At 43.0% G+C, this 18,434-nt stretch overlaps 1 protein-coding gene and 1 long non-coding RNA gene across 5 annotated transcripts in view; both read left to right on the top strand.

Moving 5' to 3' along the window:
• The window catches only part of rapgef2b (Rap guanine nucleotide exchange factor 2b), a 124,571-nt gene extending 110,178 nt beyond the window's left edge, over window positions 1-14,393 (top strand). For 2 of the 4 annotated variants that reach the window (XM_053631788.1, XM_053631791.1), the window contains 12 exons: window positions 596-836; window positions 1,501-1,887; window positions 2,026-2,237; window positions 2,388-2,511; window positions 2,945-2,968; window positions 5,468-5,691; window positions 5,769-5,939; window positions 6,817-6,954; window positions 9,668-9,878; window positions 9,983-10,437; window positions 10,881-11,193; window positions 14,045-14,393. In XM_053631788.1, the coding sequence (XP_053487763.1) occupies window positions 596-836; window positions 1,501-1,887; window positions 2,026-2,237; window positions 2,388-2,511; window positions 2,945-2,968; window positions 5,468-5,691; window positions 5,769-5,939; window positions 6,817-6,954; window positions 9,668-9,878; window positions 9,983-10,437; window positions 10,881-11,167 (2,474 nt within the window). In that variant the 3' untranslated portion in view covers window positions 11,168-11,193; window positions 14,045-14,393. The remainder of the gene's footprint in view (window positions 1-595; window positions 837-1,500; window positions 1,888-2,025; window positions 2,238-2,387; window positions 2,512-2,944; window positions 2,969-5,467; window positions 5,692-5,768; window positions 5,940-6,816; window positions 6,955-9,667; window positions 9,879-9,982; window positions 10,438-10,880; window positions 11,194-14,044) is intronic. The other 2 variants (XM_053631790.1, XM_053631789.1) reach the window with 2 other exon arrangements.
• Window positions 14,394-14,465: 72 nt separating this feature from the next.
• LOC128611920 (uncharacterized) lies at window positions 14,466-18,173 on the top strand. The gene is made up of 2 exons (XR_008386638.1): window positions 14,466-16,782; window positions 16,958-18,173. It is a non-coding gene; the product is annotated as an uncharacterized LOC128611920 (long non-coding RNA).
• The last annotated feature ends 261 nt before the right edge of the window (window positions 18,174-18,434 follow it).

Genomic DNA, 18,434 nt, shown 5'->3' with positions numbered 1-18,434 from the left:
ATTTCAGGGTGTTTGATTTGCTTTCCAAGGGCTTGATTTTGTGATTGATGATTCCCAATCATGTCTTTCTGGCAAGTGTGGTGGTGTCGAAATAGAAGTGCTTCTTAATTAAAGGGATGCCAAAGAATGCTTGCGGTATTAATCGTCGCTCGCGGTCACGTCACGGCCGCGTAATGCTACCCGCTCCCTTTTACAACCGGTCTCTGTTTGCTTTCATAAACTCTAAGTGTTGCTTCAATCTTAACACTGCCCTTGCTAGTGCTGTTCCCTTTACGTAAAGCCTGAACCAATGATTCGGTTCTTTGCGCTTCCCGTTAATCTGGTTCAATCGACCGTGCCTCGTATGATTCGCCCTTTATCCTCAATTGATTCTCGGGACTTAAAACCTTTGCTTGCTCACGGCAGTGTTGGGATAAAATCAACTCTAGATTCCTGAGTGAAATCACAGATTCTTTATTATTATTATTATTATTATTATTATTATTTCATTTTTGTGTGGTTGTAATGAAAGGGGAAGGGAATGATGATTGTGGGACGCGGAACGTCTGTCCCGCCATTTAATTTGTTCGCGAAATCGAATTCTTTTGCCGTACAGACATGTCGGACCAGGTGCTGCGCGTCTTCAAAGCTGATCAGCAGAGTCGTTACATCATGATCGGCAAGGACACTACAGCCAAGGAGGTCGTGGCTCAGGCCATCCGGGAGTTTGCTCTGACCGCCGCCCCTGAAGCTTATTCGCTGTGTGAGGTGTCCGTCACACCCGAGGGTGTAATCAAGCAGCGCCGGCTTCCTGAGCAGCTCTCCAAACTGGCGGACAGAATCCAGCTCAGCGGCAGGTATGACCTCGGGTCAAACGCGGTCGCGCGCACAATGTAGAACTGTGCAGCATTAAACATATAACGTGAAACAAATACGTTTCATTTCGAACAATTTGATACCAATGCGCTGCTGAAATTCTCCATTCTGATGTGTCAGAAGGTGTTGATTTAATTTCCTAACAGCAGTCCTGATGGTCGTGAATCCTATCACAGGTTTATATTACACAGTGTATATATGCCGTGCTAATTAACATGTTATCGGTTCTATAGTAATGTCTAATTTACAGGGATTAATGGAATAAAAAAAAAAAACAACGTTTTCTCAGTCACATGACAAGCATTTATTTGGCTCATTAACTTCAAGAGAGAAAAAAGAAACGCTGACGAGAGGCTAGCTGACTCGCTTTGTGGGAGATCCACATTAAATGTAGTTATAAACGGATAAAATGTACAGTGTGTTGTTCTGTATGTTAGCGTTGGTGGTATAAGAGGAATAATACACTTTGGGAGGAGCTGTTCTAGGGAAATGATGAATGTACTCAAGGTTTTACTGTAAATCCGTTGTCGTTAGGCGTTATCCGTTGTCATTATGCAAGAAAGTTGTAGACGATGGTGTGGGAAGAAATGCACTGGACTGGCAATCATACACGTCTACCGTACTGTCTACCTTCGAAATTTAAAGGTACTACCTGAAGAGCAACATGGAGACGGAGACGTTGTGCTCAGACGAGGACGCCCAGGAGCTTTTGAGGGAGAGCCAGATCAGCCTGCTGCAGCTAAGCACGGTGGAAGTGGCCACGCAGCTCTCCATGCGTGCCTTCGAGCTCTTCTGCGCCATCGAGCCCACCGAGTACATCGATGACCTCTTCAAGTTGCGGTCGCGCTCGTCCGGACTTTCCAGCCTCAAACTCTTCGAGGAGTCCATAAACCGAGAGACCTTCTGGGTGGCCACTGAGGTGCTGAGGGAACCCAACCAGCTGAAGCGCATGAAGATCATCAAGCATTTCATCAAGATCGCCCTGCACTGCCGCGAGTGCAAGAACTTCAACTCCATGTTCGCGATCATCAGGTGAGGAAAGAAGGACGAAAGCTTGCTCACATACCTAAATCAGCAGGTGTTGTGGAATTGCTACGTTTACAGTACTGAGGTCAGTTTGGGGTGGAGCGCTGAGATTTCACTATAATTCCACCGTTGATGTTTTTCCAGTGGTCTAAACCTGGCGCCCGTGTCCAGAATGCGAGGGACTTGGGAGAAACTTCCCAGCAAGTACGAGAAACTCTTCAGTGACCTGCAGGACCTGTTCGACCCGTCCAGGAACATGGCCAAGTACCGAAACGTTCTCAACAGCCAGAATCTGCAGCCGCCAATCATCCCTCTTTTCCCCGTCATCAAAAAAGACCTCACCTTCCTCCATGAAGGTAAGTCAGGAGAGGTTTACGAGCAGATTCTTGTCATTCTCTCGCTCTCTCACAAGGTCCTTCCAAGTAAACTAGAATCGATCCCAGTATTGCAGTAATTGATGTAACCGGTATCGCTTGAGCTTGAAAACCCTCTCACCTCTCTTTAAGGCAACGATTCAAAGGTGGACGGCTTGGTGAACTTTGAGAAGCTGCGTATGATCGCTAAAGAGATCAGACACGTGGGTCGGATGGCAGCCGTGAACATGGACCCGGCGCTGATGTTCCGCACCAGGTGAGTGTGTACAGGTTTTCACCCCTGCGTCATGGTGATGTCCTCCGGTCCTGTCTTCATTTTAGGCTGCACTTCACTGAAGAGCTTCTAGTGCACTCTGAGCACTGTATGTATGCTGGATGTAGAGCGTCACGCATTCACACACAGGCTTTCCACTAGAGGTTTCTGATTGGCTGCTGATGTTTCTGTATGTATATATATATATATATATATATGTGTGTGTGTGTGTGTGTGTGTATCGTATCATGCTGGAATAAACGTGTCTCTGTGGGCCTCTGGTGCCGCTCACCTTGGTACTCTTTGTCTCTTTCTTGTCATCTAAGCATATCTCCCTCTCTTTCTTTTTTTTTCTTCTTCCCTCTCCCTCTTGGTCTATCTGTTTCTCTCTTCTCCTCTGCCTGCTCACATCACTATTCATGGCTGTCCCTTACAGGAAGAAGAAGTGGAGGAGTTTGGGGTAAGTCTGGTGACCTCTTGGTGACCCTTGGCCCCATGCCTCCTTGCTCTCATGCACTCCTCCCTTCTCACCTTTAATTTCAGCTGCTTCCTCGCCGTTTACTTTTACTCATATATATATATATTTATTTTTCGTACTTTTATTTGAATCTGCCTCCCGCTCTGACGAGGTCGTCCTAGAGCGTGATGCGGTCACTTTTGCTAGTCCGGGTCATTGACAGAAAACTCACACATACGTTAAACATGAACTAATTCTGCACGGACACGACTCCACCATTCTGCATGGTTATCGCAGCTTATTTTTTACCATTTGTTACAGAATAATGATGTGACCATTCATGATCCACCTCAGCAAAAGTGATGTTCTAACACGTTTAACCTCCAGCTGCATTACTCACCAGAGCCGCATGTGTTGCCAGGTTTTCCTTTCAGTGCTGTGCGAGTTTGTTGGTTTGTTTTCAGTTCACAATTTTGTGTGAATTTAGATGAAGTGTTTATTGAAGGTGAACCCCGCAGTAATTTAGATCTCCTGTATGACCGAGTACGAGCTTTAACGTATATCGTAGTGTAAATTGTATAACTTTTCTGACGTAGGTGACTGAAATGTACACATTAGTTCTGGGTATCTCTTTTTTTCTGATATGTTTTTGATGCATGATCAATGAGGTTCAATAGGATAGGATTTAGGGCGGTTTTGTTTATTATGTGGTTAAATTGTACTCAATCTTTTGTAGTTTGATTAGAATGGGTGGGGCATACAGCTTTCTATGGAACTGATGGAAGGCCCGGTAGCCACGCCTCCTTCGGTCATACTGACGAGACCAAATGTCCATGCCTCCTTTAATAAGACTGACAGGCAAAGAGGACAAGTTTGTTTTATTAGGACTGATGGGTACTGAGGCTACTCCTACTTCATTGGGACAGACAAGCCAAGTGGAAACGCCACTACAGAGGCCACGCCTCATTCAGTAAATCTGGAAAACAGAAGCCACGCCTCGTTCAGTAAATCTGATTGAGCTAAACTTCTTCCACTAACTCTGATAAACAGGGGCGACACCTCTTTCAGTAAATCTGATGAACAGAAGCCACACCTCTTTCACTAATCTGATGAACAGAAGCCATACCTCTTTCACTAATCTGATGAACAGAAGCCACACCTCTTTCACTAATCTGATCAACAGAAGCTACACCTATTTCACTAAATCTGATCAACAGAAGCCACACCTATTTCACTAAATCTGATCAACAGAAGCCACACCTATTTCACTAAATCTGATAGTCAGAGACCACACCTCTTTCACTAAATCTGATGAACAGAAGCCACACCTATTTCACTAAATCTGATGGATGCCACACCTCCTTCACTAAATCTGATACAGATGCCACAACGCTTTCACTAAATCTGATAAACAGAGGCCACAATGCTTTCACTAAATCTGATAAACAGAGGCCACACCTCTTTCACTAAATCTGATAGACAGATGCCACAATGCTTTCACTAAATCTGATAAACAGAGGCCACACCTCTTTCACTAAATCTGATAGACAGATGCCACAATGCTTTCACTAAATCTGATAAACAGAGGCCACACGTCTTTCACTAAATCTGATAGACAGATGCCACAATGCTTTCACTAAATCTGATAAACAGAGGCCACACCTCTTTCACTAAATCTGATAGACAGATGCCACAATGCTTTCACTAAATCTGATAAACAGAGGCCACACCTCTTTCACTAAATCTGATAGACAGATGCCACAATGCTTTCACTAAATCTGATAAACAGAGGCCACACGTCTTTCACTAAATCTGATAAACAGATGCCACAATGCTTTCACTAAATCTGATAAACAGAGGCCACACCTCTTTCACTAAATCTTATAGACAAAGGCCACGCCTCTTTCACTGGGACTGAAGGCACAAGAACCCTTGTGAGACCCTGTGTCAGAACTGATGCCCTACTCCAATGCATTGTGGGATTGCCTGGGCATCTATTCACCGTGTACTATGTAGTGAATAAGGTGTCGTTTTAGATATAGCAAGAGTGTTAAATTAATTTGATAACTTTTTCAGTTTCTTTTTCATTAATGCAGTAGTAGTAACGAGAACAGATTTATTGATTTTTGTTTTTATCGAATTCCAAAAAAAAAAAAAATTTTTTGAAAAAGACAGTTCTTTATAATGATTCATCTAAGTGTGGATTAGGTAAACCTCAGTATACATCCAGATACATCTGGAAACTTCTCAGTTAGCATCTGTTCCCCTAACCTCACTCCCATTCAGTTTTAAAAAAAAAAATAAAATAAACCTTGCTCTTCTCTTCCCTTTCACCTGATTGGCTGAGATGCAAAATGCATGGAATGTTCCAAGAATGCAAGGAATGTAACTTTCTGCATGTCTCTGTCTGAGAGCACTGTAGACTAATACCTCACCCCCCCACCCCCCAGCCGTACTCACTCATGTGTGTGTGTGTGTGTATGTGTATGTTTGTTTGTGTAGTTCCCTGAGCCAGGGCAGTGCCAATGCTGCTGTCCTGGACGTGACTCAGACGGGTGGGCATAAGAAGCGTGTAAGGCGGAGTTCCTTCCTCAATGCCAAGAAGCTGTACGAGGACGCACAAATGGCACGCAAGGTCAAGCAGTACCTGTCTAACCTCACACTGGAGACCAACGAGGAGAGCCTGCAGACGCTGTCTATACAGTGTGAACCCTCCATAAGTACACGTGAGCCTCTGTTTTTATATTAAAACCATGACGACCTGACCACCGCCGCTCTTCGTAACCTCATGTCCCTCTCACAGTGCCTAAGAGCTCAGGGGACAGGAAGAGGCCGGACACCTCGCCCGTGGTAGCGCGAGCTGCCCTGCACCCACGCCAGCAGCTCCAGAAATCCAACCAGGCCCTGCAGGTGCCCACTGTCGCCCTCTACCCATCCCGCAAGAAGGTGCCGGTCAAAGACCTGCCACCGTTTGGTAAGCCTTGCACATGTTTAGTGTTTATTTAGATCCATTTATTTAGATCCGGACTGTCCTGCCGTAGACAAAACAAACATTAACGGTAGCCCTGTACTATACTTATAAACTAAGGAAGCTCCTCGGGCACAAGGGTGGTCCTAAAATTCACTAAATATGCTTCCTACATAGGGTACAACCTAATGGTGTTTCCCAATAGAACACCGTTTGAGATCAAGCCATATAGGAAGTACCTACAGAAAATTGCTAACTGCTTACATATAATTTCATTTATCTGAAATCTCATATATTTACTGACATACGGTTGAAAAAATATATATATTTATTTATTATACTAATTGGAAGCATGCAAAGGTATGAATAATAAATGGCCCAGAATTGAGCCTTGAGGTACTCCGCAATACATCTACAGTAATTAAACGACACAAATAAATAGGACAGTATAAATAAATAAAAAAACACACAATAACACTATGATAGCTTCCAGCTATACTGTAAGTCAGGAGTTTTAGACTTAGGAAGTGAATAAAAGGAGAATATGGGATGCTTAAAATTCGAGTTATATGTGAACAGTGGAATTTGTTTGATAACGCGTTTTATTTTTGTTTTGTTTTTTGTCCGTGGAGGCTTTTGATTTTCAAGGAAATTCGTAATATGAAATATATTACACGAACAGGATCATATTATGTCTCCTCTGGTAAATAATAAAAGGTGTGTACTGTACATGGAGGGGAAAATATGTTCATATTAAGGGACCAATTAAGTTCTAAATTGCTGCGTTTTCTATTAGTTCTTGACATGTATACGCATACTTATAAACTCTACGGTGGTGTTACGTGAGCTTGTGCCTGTTGTTGATCAGACACTTTGTCCATAGGCATGAATTCTCCACAGTCCCTGAAGAAGATTCTGTCTCTGTCTGAGGAGGCGACTGAGAGACACAGGAAGCAGACGGAAGATGCTGTGTCTAGCACTTCGTCTCCTCCTACGTCTCCTCGTAGCTCCCCAAAGAAAGGTAAGGATAGCCTATCCATTCACTCACACACACACACACACACACACTCGCAGAAATCCTTGAGGATTATATTAATGAGTCAGTATCGGGTGTTTGCAAATATTTGAATGAACTCTATGGCAGATCAGTTCTGATTTAAATACGGCACTCTTTAGTAATAAGTCTGCAACATATTGAAATAAAATGGTTTTAGTGTACTCAAACCTTTGGACCTTTTGGGTGTAGTGTGTGTACTGTAGTGTGTGTGTGTAATCTGTGGCATTGTCGCCCCTTGGTGGTGGCTCAGAGATATATGCATACACACAGACGTGTGCTACTGCTGTACTGGGACAGTCTTCACACATGTAGCGCCCCCTGGTGTTCACACTGCACCACAAATCAGATGTATTACTTACTGGAACATTCTGCCATCATGTGTCAAGACATCCAAAGACAAGGTGCTAGAATATTCTGTATTCCTTAAAGCAGTGGTTTTCAACACGGGGGCGGAGAGATCAGAAAGGGAGTGCAAATTGCTTAAGAAAAAAAGACATGGCAGCATTTGGGTTGTCGTGTATTTTATTGCTTTTCAAATAGAATGTGTATAAATGAAAAACCCCGCATTCCCTCTCCTTCTGTATTTTCTTTTTGCTGGGGAGAGGCGGAGCTTAGCCTGCCTTTTATCTAGCAGACCAGTGTTGCTGACTTTTCAGAACACTCTAACGACTTATTTTTTTTTATTTTTTTGCAAAAAACATTTTTTTTAAAAAAGCGCCTAGCGACAAATCTAGCAACTTTTTGGACAAACCTTATGACTTTCCAAAGGTCACCAGTACTGTCCTGCACGCGCGAGGTCTTGCTTTCCCGTTGCACTCGCACCTCTCTCTGCGTCTGCTCTGTTCAGTGAGGGGCCGAGCGCCGGAGATTTAACACCGTCACGGATAACGAGACGCGCCCTTCCTCCCGATTTACATCATTCGTATGCGAGTGTTTTTAGAACGCAAGACGAATGGAATGCAACATGTTTTACATGTAAAATAGTCCACGTTACTACAACCTAGTTCTCTGTTCAAAGTAGTTCTAGTGTTCAGAAACATTTTATATCATTCCTCTTCCATACCTGTCCGTTATATAGTTTTATTAAAGTCATAAAAGTTATTTAAAAAATCATAAAAGTTATAAAAAGCAATAAAAAAAAGCAAAAATTATCTCTCTCTCTATCTATCCACCTATCTATCCACTCATTCAACACTACAATTATTGGCACCCTTTCTATCTATCTATCTATCTACCTACTCATTAAACTCTACAATTATTGGCACCCTTTCTATCTATCTATATATCTATCTATCCATCCATCTATCTATCTATCTATCCACTCATGAAACACTACAATTATTGGCACCCTTTCTTTCTATCTATCTATCTATCTATCTATCAAAACAGATTATAGATTAGGTTATGTATAGATAAATTTTATATAGAATAGATACTCGTTATACCTGGTCTCCTCCAATATTGGAGGGGTGTCACATGATAGGGGAGACTTGGGGGGGGCTTTAGTAGTTAGTAGTAGAGAACGTCTGGAATAAAGGGATCCTTACTGACCGGGCCATCAACTAAACTATGCTATTATCGCTTTATTAATTGTTTTCTGTCATGATTTGTCTGGGACTTTAGTTTCCACTGCGGAGAGGCTTAACTAATATAACGTTTGTATGAATTGAATATGGAATGCAAACTTGTTATGCTAATCTTAACATTGTGTTCAAAGCCATTCGTTTTTTCTCCCTTACGCCAAATGCACTCCAATCGCCAAGACTTGGTGTGTTTGGGGTCTTAAGTTTGCTAACACTGTATATCTCTTTGCCTCGGAAAGATAATACGTATAAACACGCTCTCCACTTTCTTTCCCAGCACATATTTTGGTGTCACATCGCGCCTGTATCAGCCTTGCCGTAGGAGGTGGGGCTTAAAGTTGAAGGAGGAGTTTTCTCTTAAAGCTGATCCGGTTAAGCTAACGTAGCCGCGTCGTGATTTGTGAAGTATGTAAACGATCGTTATTAATTTAAGTTATTCGAGGCGAGAATGATTTAGACACACGTACAGTAAACGGTGATTGTTACCTTCACTTTCACCTTTCGTGTGAGCGTATTACGCAGAAACACAAAGAGAACCGTTTGTACCCCGTGACATTGTGGTGGTTTTTTTTGGGTGGCGGATGTATGAGCTCCTGCTGCGTTCAGAGATCAGAACGAGACTGTGCCATTAAGGAAACTCGATGCTTTATTGATTAGTCTGCTTCCGACCACAATCCGCTTTGTCACCGAGGGACTCGGCTGCTCTTTCTGAATCACAGTCTGGTGAAGGTGCTGCGTCGTTTGTTTTTTCACTTTGATTGTAAATCTGATTGGGGGGTGGGATAATCATAGATAGAAAATCTCTCTGTTTCAGGAAATAAATGCGAGACGATGTTAAAACCGCATCACTGTTTTGCTCTGTACGGATATCCAGCCAAAATATTTGTCTACAGAAGAATAAGTGTGTGTATATACAGTATTTGCTACTGTTTTTTTTTTTTCCCTTTTCCCCCCACATTGTACAGCTGAAAATGTTTTCCCACCCTACTGTTTCATCAAGATTTGTGATGCTAATCAATAGTTAAATGCAGCATAACAAAAGTGCAAATGTTTAGTCGATATAGCATTTCAAAGGTTTCTTATTTGTTGCGCAGGTTTAGGAAGAGCGAGTGATAACCTGTCAGACTCAGGCCACAGTGAGATCTCTTCTCGCTCCAGCCTGGTCAGTACGTCCTCTCTGGACATGGGCCAGGACGAGCGGCGTCTCCGATATGCGCACGCGATCAGCGACGGTCACACCGGTGGGCACGGAGGTCACCGGCTCGAGCGTAGGGCTACAGCTGACCCGGACCAGTACAGTCTTGGGTGAGCAGAACTCGAAATTTTTCTCTCTTGTTCTATTCGAGGCCTGCAAACTTTGTCACTTAACCGTACGTTGTTATTAATAACGTAATTAACCTGTCCATCAGCTCGTACTCGTCGGTGCAAGACTGGCGCGGCATGTACGCTAGCACGGCCATGCCTTCGTCGCCGAGCTCGGAGGAGTTAAGTCAGGAGCAGGGCGACCGCGTCTCCTTGGACGCTGCAGACTCGGGACGGGGCAGCTGGACGTCCTGCTCTAGCGGCTCGCACGACAGCATCCAGGCCATGCAGCAAGGCCGGAGCTGGGAGGCGCTGGCCGAGGGGGCGGGGCTGTGGGCCGGACGAGGCAGCTGGGCGTCGACCTCGTCGTGCTCGTCCTCGTCGGCAGCGTGCTGGGGAGACGAGTCCGAAGGAGACACGGGAACTATCAAGCGGAGAGGAGGTAAAGACGTCGGCACCGACCCTGACACCTGCAGCATCACTTCTACAGGATCGGAGGAGTCTAAACAGCAGAGCCGCCGGCCGTCTCCCATCACCGCCGGCACGACCAAGAGCAGCCTGCGTAAGACACCCGCTCGCTTCATGTCATCGATTCCTCAGTCCCACTGCTCTTATGATTGTGCAGTTTATCCGCCGAACATGTTTCACGTCGCGTAAACAACACGTCTCAGTCATACACTCGCTCGTAATCGTGTGTAGTTGTTTATTATCTCAAACAAACTTTCGGACACCGTATGACACGCTGTTAGCTATAAACACCGACAAATAAACGTCACATAACTAAAAACAATCATAGTGTCAATCCACTAGCGGCAGATTTGGCCTGGGGGCTGAGTTGTATGCTAGAACTTTTAATGATATGGTATTACCATGGACCAGTGGTATGAATGAGCCAAACACTGGTTCAAGCCCATGGCACATATGACCTAAAAATCCTCAAATCCACATTCCGTTTTATTTCCACGGGATCAGTCACTCAGTGCTTGGCTTCTCTTTTCCCCGCAGCACGCAAAGACGGCCGATACCGTGATCCCCCTCCCACTCCTCCAGGCTACACGGCTCTATCCATCTCGGAGGTGACGGAGGGGACGACGCACACGACCAGGAGGCCTCCGGACTACACCACGGCGCTGCAGCGCTCCCGCCTCGTTACGCACTCGCCTAAACCGGGGACCGAGCGTGAGGGAGAGGAAGACGAGGAGGAGGTAGAGGAGGAGGGTGAGTGCTTATCTCCCAAACTCAGAGATCAGAGGAGGAGAGGTCCACACACAGCAGTGCCCCCCAAGCCATGAGTCACACACACCACTCTGGCAGGCAGGTAAAACCAGACAAACTTCAGCTTACACACATACACACACGAGTTCATTCACTCACTCACTCACTCACTTACTCATATTTAACCAAAAACCTGCACCGCATGCAAGAAAGCACACCCTATTTGCCCTGCCTACCAGCCACCAGCCACCAATCACCAACCAGCATGTCACGTAGTGCATGTCAGGCCATGGAGAAGACCTGTCTATGCCGTGGTGGCAACATCCCTCCCATCACTTACTCCTTTATGTGTGTGCGTGTGTGTGTGTGTGTGTGTTTAATTGGATTTAACTGAAGAAATGAAATCTGCACAGTTTTCTTCTTTACACCAAAGTGTAGCAGATGAGCCAAGATCTTATTCTTTAGGTTTGTGCTTCAGCTGTCGAAATAATCATACACTCACCGAAAGGTTATTTCTTTCATTCTTTTCTTTTTTAACCGTACAAGTCACAAAACGTCTCATCTGATGACTACATTTAGGGTAAAGGTGAAATTGTGTATATTTTGTGTATATACTTGTGTGTTTATTTTTCTATACGTATATTTACTTTTTTGTGATTTATATTTAGCAGTATTATTAGTCATTAGCCGATATTCTGTAAGTTTTGGATATAAGAATAAAGTTGTTTATCACGGACACCATGTGTAGACTTGCAGACATTCGGTACGTTTACATGGACAATAATAATCCGATATTAACCCGATTAAGAGGATACTCTGATTAAGAAACTAGCATGTAAACGGAGATTATTGATGACCTTAATCCGATACAAGTCATACTCGGAGTAAACACAAATGGAATTAAGACGTGTGGAGTATTCCTGTTTTAGTCGCATTATCGACGTGCGTTACAGACATGTACACACCTTCATCACACTACTAACGTCGTGTGAGAGTTTTCACCGCATTTTGCGACCGGACACGATCACACACGGCAGCGCTCAACCGTTTGACGGCAAACAAGAGAGCACGGCTGCGTCCCAAACCGCGTACTTACCTGCTATATATTAGGAGAAATACATGCATCTCGGCTACTATATAGACGGTAAGTACGCGGTTTGGGACGCAGCCCACGGCTTCAAGCAGTCGTCTATTTGCACGTACAGCATGACTAATAATTCACCGCACTTGAAGCGTTCATAAAATTAAAAATAAAAACACTCAAAACTGTATACGGTCCCATAACGAAGACCAACTGTATGTCGATACGTGAAATTCTGGAGGGACGGCGTGACGTGGGGACGTAATGACGTGTAAGGTTAATTGACCTATGTATTACACGTAAAACAGGAACACGAAAGGAATATTCTAAAAGCGACTCATGTAAACATCTTAATCAGAATATTGTCTTATTCAGAATAAGGTCAATAATTAGATTACTGCTGTCCATGTAAACGTAGTCATTTGTGTAGTTTGTATTGGCTTGTTTGATATTCGTGTAGTAAAAATCAGTGCGTGTGTATGTGAGTGTGTGTATGAAGAATACATTCATGTAGTCCAAGCCACTACCAAAAAACTGTTTAAGCATCATTCGTCATAGAAACACTTTATCACAAACTAAATGAATGACCTCATGCTTTTTTTTTTTTTTTAATTGAGACTAGCCATTTGTGTCTCAAATGGTGGACCATGTACCAAGTATTTAAAAAAAAAAAAGGTAAATTTCAATCTCACATCAAATACCAACATTTTGCTCTAAATAGAAAAAACTAATTAGAAATATGACTCGCCACATTGACCGTATTAACCAAAAAAAAAAAAAAAAAAATGCTTGACCCTTCTTTACTTTTTCCATTTGTTCGTTAGCCGGTTTAATAAAATTGTGGGTGAATCTGACGGCTCCTCCTCTTCCACAACATAGAGCTGACCCCTAACACAAGCTGCATCTTACTGTAAATGCTGTACTGTTAGATGCGCTACATACTATACACTATGGGCAAAAGTATGTGGACACCTAATCGTTACACCCATATGTTCTTGTTAAACATCCCATTCCAAAGTTAGTCCCCTCTCTGCAGTTATAATAACCTCCACTCTTCTGGGAAGGCTTTCCACTAGATTTCGGAGCGTGGCTGTTGGGATTTCTGCCCATTCAGCCTCAAGAGCATTAGTGACCTCGGGCGAGGAGGCATGATATGTACTCTAGTAGTAGGGTTTTTAAAAATAGGTCAGTACTGTCTCAGATTGAACACTAACATTAAACACAAATGTCAAATTACTACATAGTACCCATGTTCTTGACCTTCTTCAGCCTTGTGAAATTCCCCCATTGGCCCTTCTCCATCATGGCCAACTAATAATCCTCATCTCTGAATAAGCTACATCACTCTCTCCTCTCCATTAATAGCTGGTGTGTGGTGGGCATTGTGGCGCAATATGGCTGCCGTCGCATCATCCAGGTGGATGCTACACACTAGTGGTGGTTGAGGAGTTCCCCCCCATACTATGTAAAGTGCTTTGAGTGTCTAGGTTGAAACTTATGGTTATGCCCCTTGTAGATAAAGAGTCCATGGTCTACAAATTGAAGTATTAATTGCATACAACTCACTAAATATCCCATTGTGAACACACTACTCGCACTAAAAGTATGACGTATGTCGTGTACACCATTTGAGACATAGCTTGAGCGCTAACTATAGTCTCTTAATGATTAACACCTGATATTAGCTTAACCATACGCTCCTCTTTGATGTGCACTATCGTCCCTATTACTCTCTGGGAACTATTTTCGTGATTTATAACTGACAAAACAGTTGTTGGTAGTGGAATCAGACTTTTGAACTCGGCTGTATTTACGTGCATGCTTGTCTGATTTGAGGGGCGGAGTCTAACCCGGCTTCTCTTCCTTCCTCCAGAGGATGAGCAGGTGTCCGCTGTGTGAACAGACGACACTTTCCTTATTGTTCGGCTCTCGCTGCAGTAACTGAAGGCCTGAGAGGCCCGTTAAAGGCAGACAGCCAGCCAGCCAGAGCAACCAATCATCACCTCGATGCCACTGCCTGTCTCTCTCCTGATTGGTGGATTCATCTCCCTTCTCTGCCTTAAAGCGTCATGAGGGGTTTTTATCACCCTGCATGCTAAAATACTGTGAAGAAAGGAAGAGAACGTTCGAAACGAATAAATTACCTGGCACTTTGGAAAAATCGAATTATTTCGCTTAAAGTAGTAAACAACAAGAAGAAGAAGAACTCGAACCTGAATTCAAAATGAACTCACAGCGGTGCGACATTCACACAAAAACAAGACTGCCGTTGCCAGTCACCGGTTTCACACATTTCCTCCCTTCCTCACACATCCTCACCAAATCGTTTTTCCTCGTCTGCACTTTCTAAGTATGTTTTCTAAGAACAAAATGCACATGATCTTCTCAGACTTCATCATCTCTTCTGGAGCACACACATTCTACATGGTGAAAATGAGAACATGTAGGGGAGAAAAACACTCAACCCTCAAAACAGAGACTCTTTCTATGGGAATCGGCGCTCATCTTGTACAATGTGCGTGTCACTGTTGCAGTATTAATCGAGCTGTCGAGGTTGGGCGATGTTGGAGAACTGGAGATACACACAGCAAGGAGGAAGTGAAGCACGCTGGCGTGACTCTGCGTTTCGGTGCGTCCTAAAACCTTTCACTACCTACGTAGCGCCCTGCTTCAATCCCTAGGGTGCTGTGTAAATGGAGAGATCTCAGACTCGTGGACTTCTGTAAACGTCGAGGGAAAAGGCAGGGCCAAACTGAGGGCTAAACTCATCAGGAACCATGAGACATGGTCGGTGGGTTCTGCTACATGATTTGAGTATAACCAAAACTAGGAAATCAGAGAGCTGCTTGGAGCTCAGAAGGTAATCAGTGGAAGGTGGTCTACAGGAGATTGAGATTGTTAACGTCTCAGTTTATAGGGTTTATATTCCTTCATTCCCCATCCCAACCACTGCTGTCACTTGTAGGGAATTGTAGAGTTGACACTAAACTCCTCTGAGTTCTTTACAGTTTTTTTTTTGAAGGATGTGAGGTGATGAAACCGCTACAGTAGCTAAGACCAGGATTCCAAAGGCAAGATTTTAATAAATCTTAGTTTTCATTCTCTGAGTTTTCATTCATGGCCAATAGACCCATTTTGTGGAAAATAATGGCTCGGAGTTGATACCAAGCTCCACTGGTTCTTGACTCCAGGAACACTCTAGTATTCTTTGCCAATTTTGAGTCTATGAATTTACCTGGACACTTCAGTAGCTTTGTGCAGGAACCCCAAAGACATACTGTATATTGTATTTATTTATTTTTGTTCCTGCCCCATTTCCTTTTTAGTGAGAAGGCAAGATGTACGTTACATGCCTTATGTAAAGAGCAAAGGAAATTTTTCAAACGTATGAGCTGAAGTGACTCCAGTCGCTGGCGGCAGTAATTCAGGGGTAAGTCTTAGCTTAGAGTTTTTGTTCTTGGCCCATTGCATGCACAAGGCAAGAGCTTTGTTTCAGTCCTGTGTAAATGAAGTGAGTAGACTTGACTGAGTTCCCCTGACTTACTTGAATCCCCGCCAGCTCCCTCCCATTTCTATAATTCTGTACAGTTTTGTTAGGATACAGGGTTGCTCGAGTCACCGCTTGCAGTAATCTAGAGGCGAAGTTTTTCTTTTCAATCGAGGGTTTTTGTTCCTGACCTATTCCACAGTCTCGGGGAGATAACGAGACTTTTGTTTCCGGTCCTGTGTAAACGGAGGGACCATTTGACTAAAGTCTTCACTGGCACCATGTGCCTCCAGCCGACTTCCTAAAATTCTTTGGAATTTTTCAAGAATGTGAGGTTAAAAGATTGCTCCAGTGGCATCTGGAGCTAGGCGCAGTTTAGAGTTTTAATTCTTGCCCCATTCCATCACCTTTGGAGGGAAAGCCAGACCTTTTGTTGACACCAAGCTCCACTTGTGCTTGACCTAGTCAGCTCACTCCTATTACAAGAAATATTTGGGTGGTTGTGAGGTTATAAGCTTGTTATTAGGCTACAGTAGTGCTGGAAATAGATGTTCTCCCCTGCACCATCCCACCCACCCACTTGGAAGGAAGTCAAGACCTTTGTTTCAACACTGGTGCTTGATCTATCCAGCTCATTCCCGTTCCAAGAATTCCAAAAGAAATTGGTGGTTTGTGAGGCCATAAGAGTGTTATAATCCACAGTAGTCCTGGCCTTTTTTCTTTTCACTATCCCACCCATTTGGAGGGAAGGCAAGATCTTTGTTTCACCACTGGCGCTTGACACCATCCAGCTCATTCCCATTTATTGAGGATGCAGGTGACACCTGGTTATTGTAAACTAAGGGCATGTTTTTCCCCCTGGAACCCACTTGAAGGAAAGCCTGACCATATTTTTATCCAATGGTTCGTTTGAATTTTTGTTGGGAACAAAGCTAACACCAGTCTCTAATGGCACTTGAGTGCATTCTCATTGATCCGCAAATTATCATGTTTCATATTTTCCCGAGGTTTATTAGGTATTCAATTGTCTTTTTTTTTTTCCACACGGTTGAAATGCCATGAGTGGACTATAGGCAGAAACCATTCTGGAATTGATTGGACCATTTTTAAAAGGCAAATCCCTCGTAAGTCTCTAAACAAACATGTTTCACTGCTCAAAATAAATCTATTGTCAACCGGACCTATATATATATATATATATATATATATATATATATATATACCGTAGAGAGTATACCGTGGGTGACTTGTCGCTCCAAACCAAAACTTCTCACAACTACCTATTACTGTGCTACGTAGAGACAACCATCAAGACAAATGCCTGTTCAGCCAGTGAAGTCCACACTTGACTGGGTGCTACTTCCATTCTGATGCGAACATGTTGCGGTTTTCGAGGTGCTACGTAGGCTTTATGAAGATGCAAACCTGCTCATAAAGACAGGATCTGGATCAGAGCTCACAAGAACTTTTTAGAAACATGCTTCTGAGACTCCGGTGGTGAAGGAACGAGTTAACCAAGCCGAAGGCCGCCAAGCTGAGTAGAGCTCGAGCGGTGAGAAGTCACCTTTATCGTTTATTTTAAATCACTGAGTTAAGCTGATCACATTGATCAGTAGTTTAGGACTGATATTCTTTGAGGGGGGGCGGGGAGGGGGGAGATCGCAGTGTTTTCCACTGTACCCTGTAATATTCTCACGTCAACATTTCTTTCTCTTCTTGCTGTAAGTTTTCCTTTTGTTTTTTTGTAATGGTTGCCGTCGTTTAAAAAAAAATTAATAAATTAAAAAAAAATATAAAAAAATTTAAAAAAAGAATGATCACATTTGTAACACAGTGGTTCTATAAATCATTCACCTCCGTTTGAATTTTTGAAACTAGTCATGCTTTTTCCGCCGAGCCGAGTGGAGTCCTCTGTCGAGAAAATAAGTTGCACAAACTGTACAAGCATAAGATAAACCGTAGTAGTTAGCACTGCTACTTTGTTCGATGTGTGATGTCAAGTGAGAAGTGTACATTTAGCTGGTGAAGATTCTCTCATTCTTGACTACTTTTACCTGTACGTCTTTTACAAAGACAATTGGTGGAGTATGTATTGGTTGTTATTTTCTGTCTTTTTTTATTTTATTTTATTTTATTTTATTTTATTTTTTCCTTTTTCTTTTTTTTTTTTTTCTTTTTGTATTTTTAATACAATAATTGTAAATATTGGTTATATTTTTGTTGAACTGTAGAAATGTACTATGTTTATGCCTCAACATCCAGTTTATACGAAGCTGGTAATCAATAAATGCGAGAAAAAGAAATCGACTTGTAGGTTTCAAATGCACCTTTTCGTTCTTTTTTTTTTTTTTTTTCCCCCCCACCGGTCAACGCGTTCTCTTTGGAAAATTGTTACTTTAAATAAATGACACCGTATAATGTTTGCACAAGATGAGACATGGAATTAACTTGAAATGTGTATCGTTTTTCTAAACTGACACATCTGTCAGAATGAATAAAAAGACACTGATGCCTACTTGCTCTGCTTCTGGAACGGTATCTTCCCTTCTTCACTGATGGATGTGTGAAGGTGAGTTCTACTGCACGAGTATAACCCTTTTCCTGTGCACTTGATTGGGATTATATATCACAAATGTACACAAAATAAACTACACATTTGAAGTGGGGGGGGGAAGCAATATAGCACTATTAATTACAAATTTGTGAGTGCATAAGTATTTGCCCTCTTGCTATGAAACCCCTTAAATCAGTTATCATCAGACATCACATAATTAGT

The sequence above is a fragment of the Ictalurus furcatus genome, chromosome 8, assembly GCF_023375685.1.
Source record: "Ictalurus furcatus strain D&B chromosome 8, Billie_1.0, whole genome shotgun sequence".
Classification (NCBI taxonomy): domain Eukaryota; kingdom Metazoa; phylum Chordata; class Actinopteri; order Siluriformes; family Ictaluridae; genus Ictalurus; species Ictalurus furcatus.
Note: the sequence above shows the minus strand (reverse complement) of the source record. Positions and strands in the feature narration are given on the sequence as shown.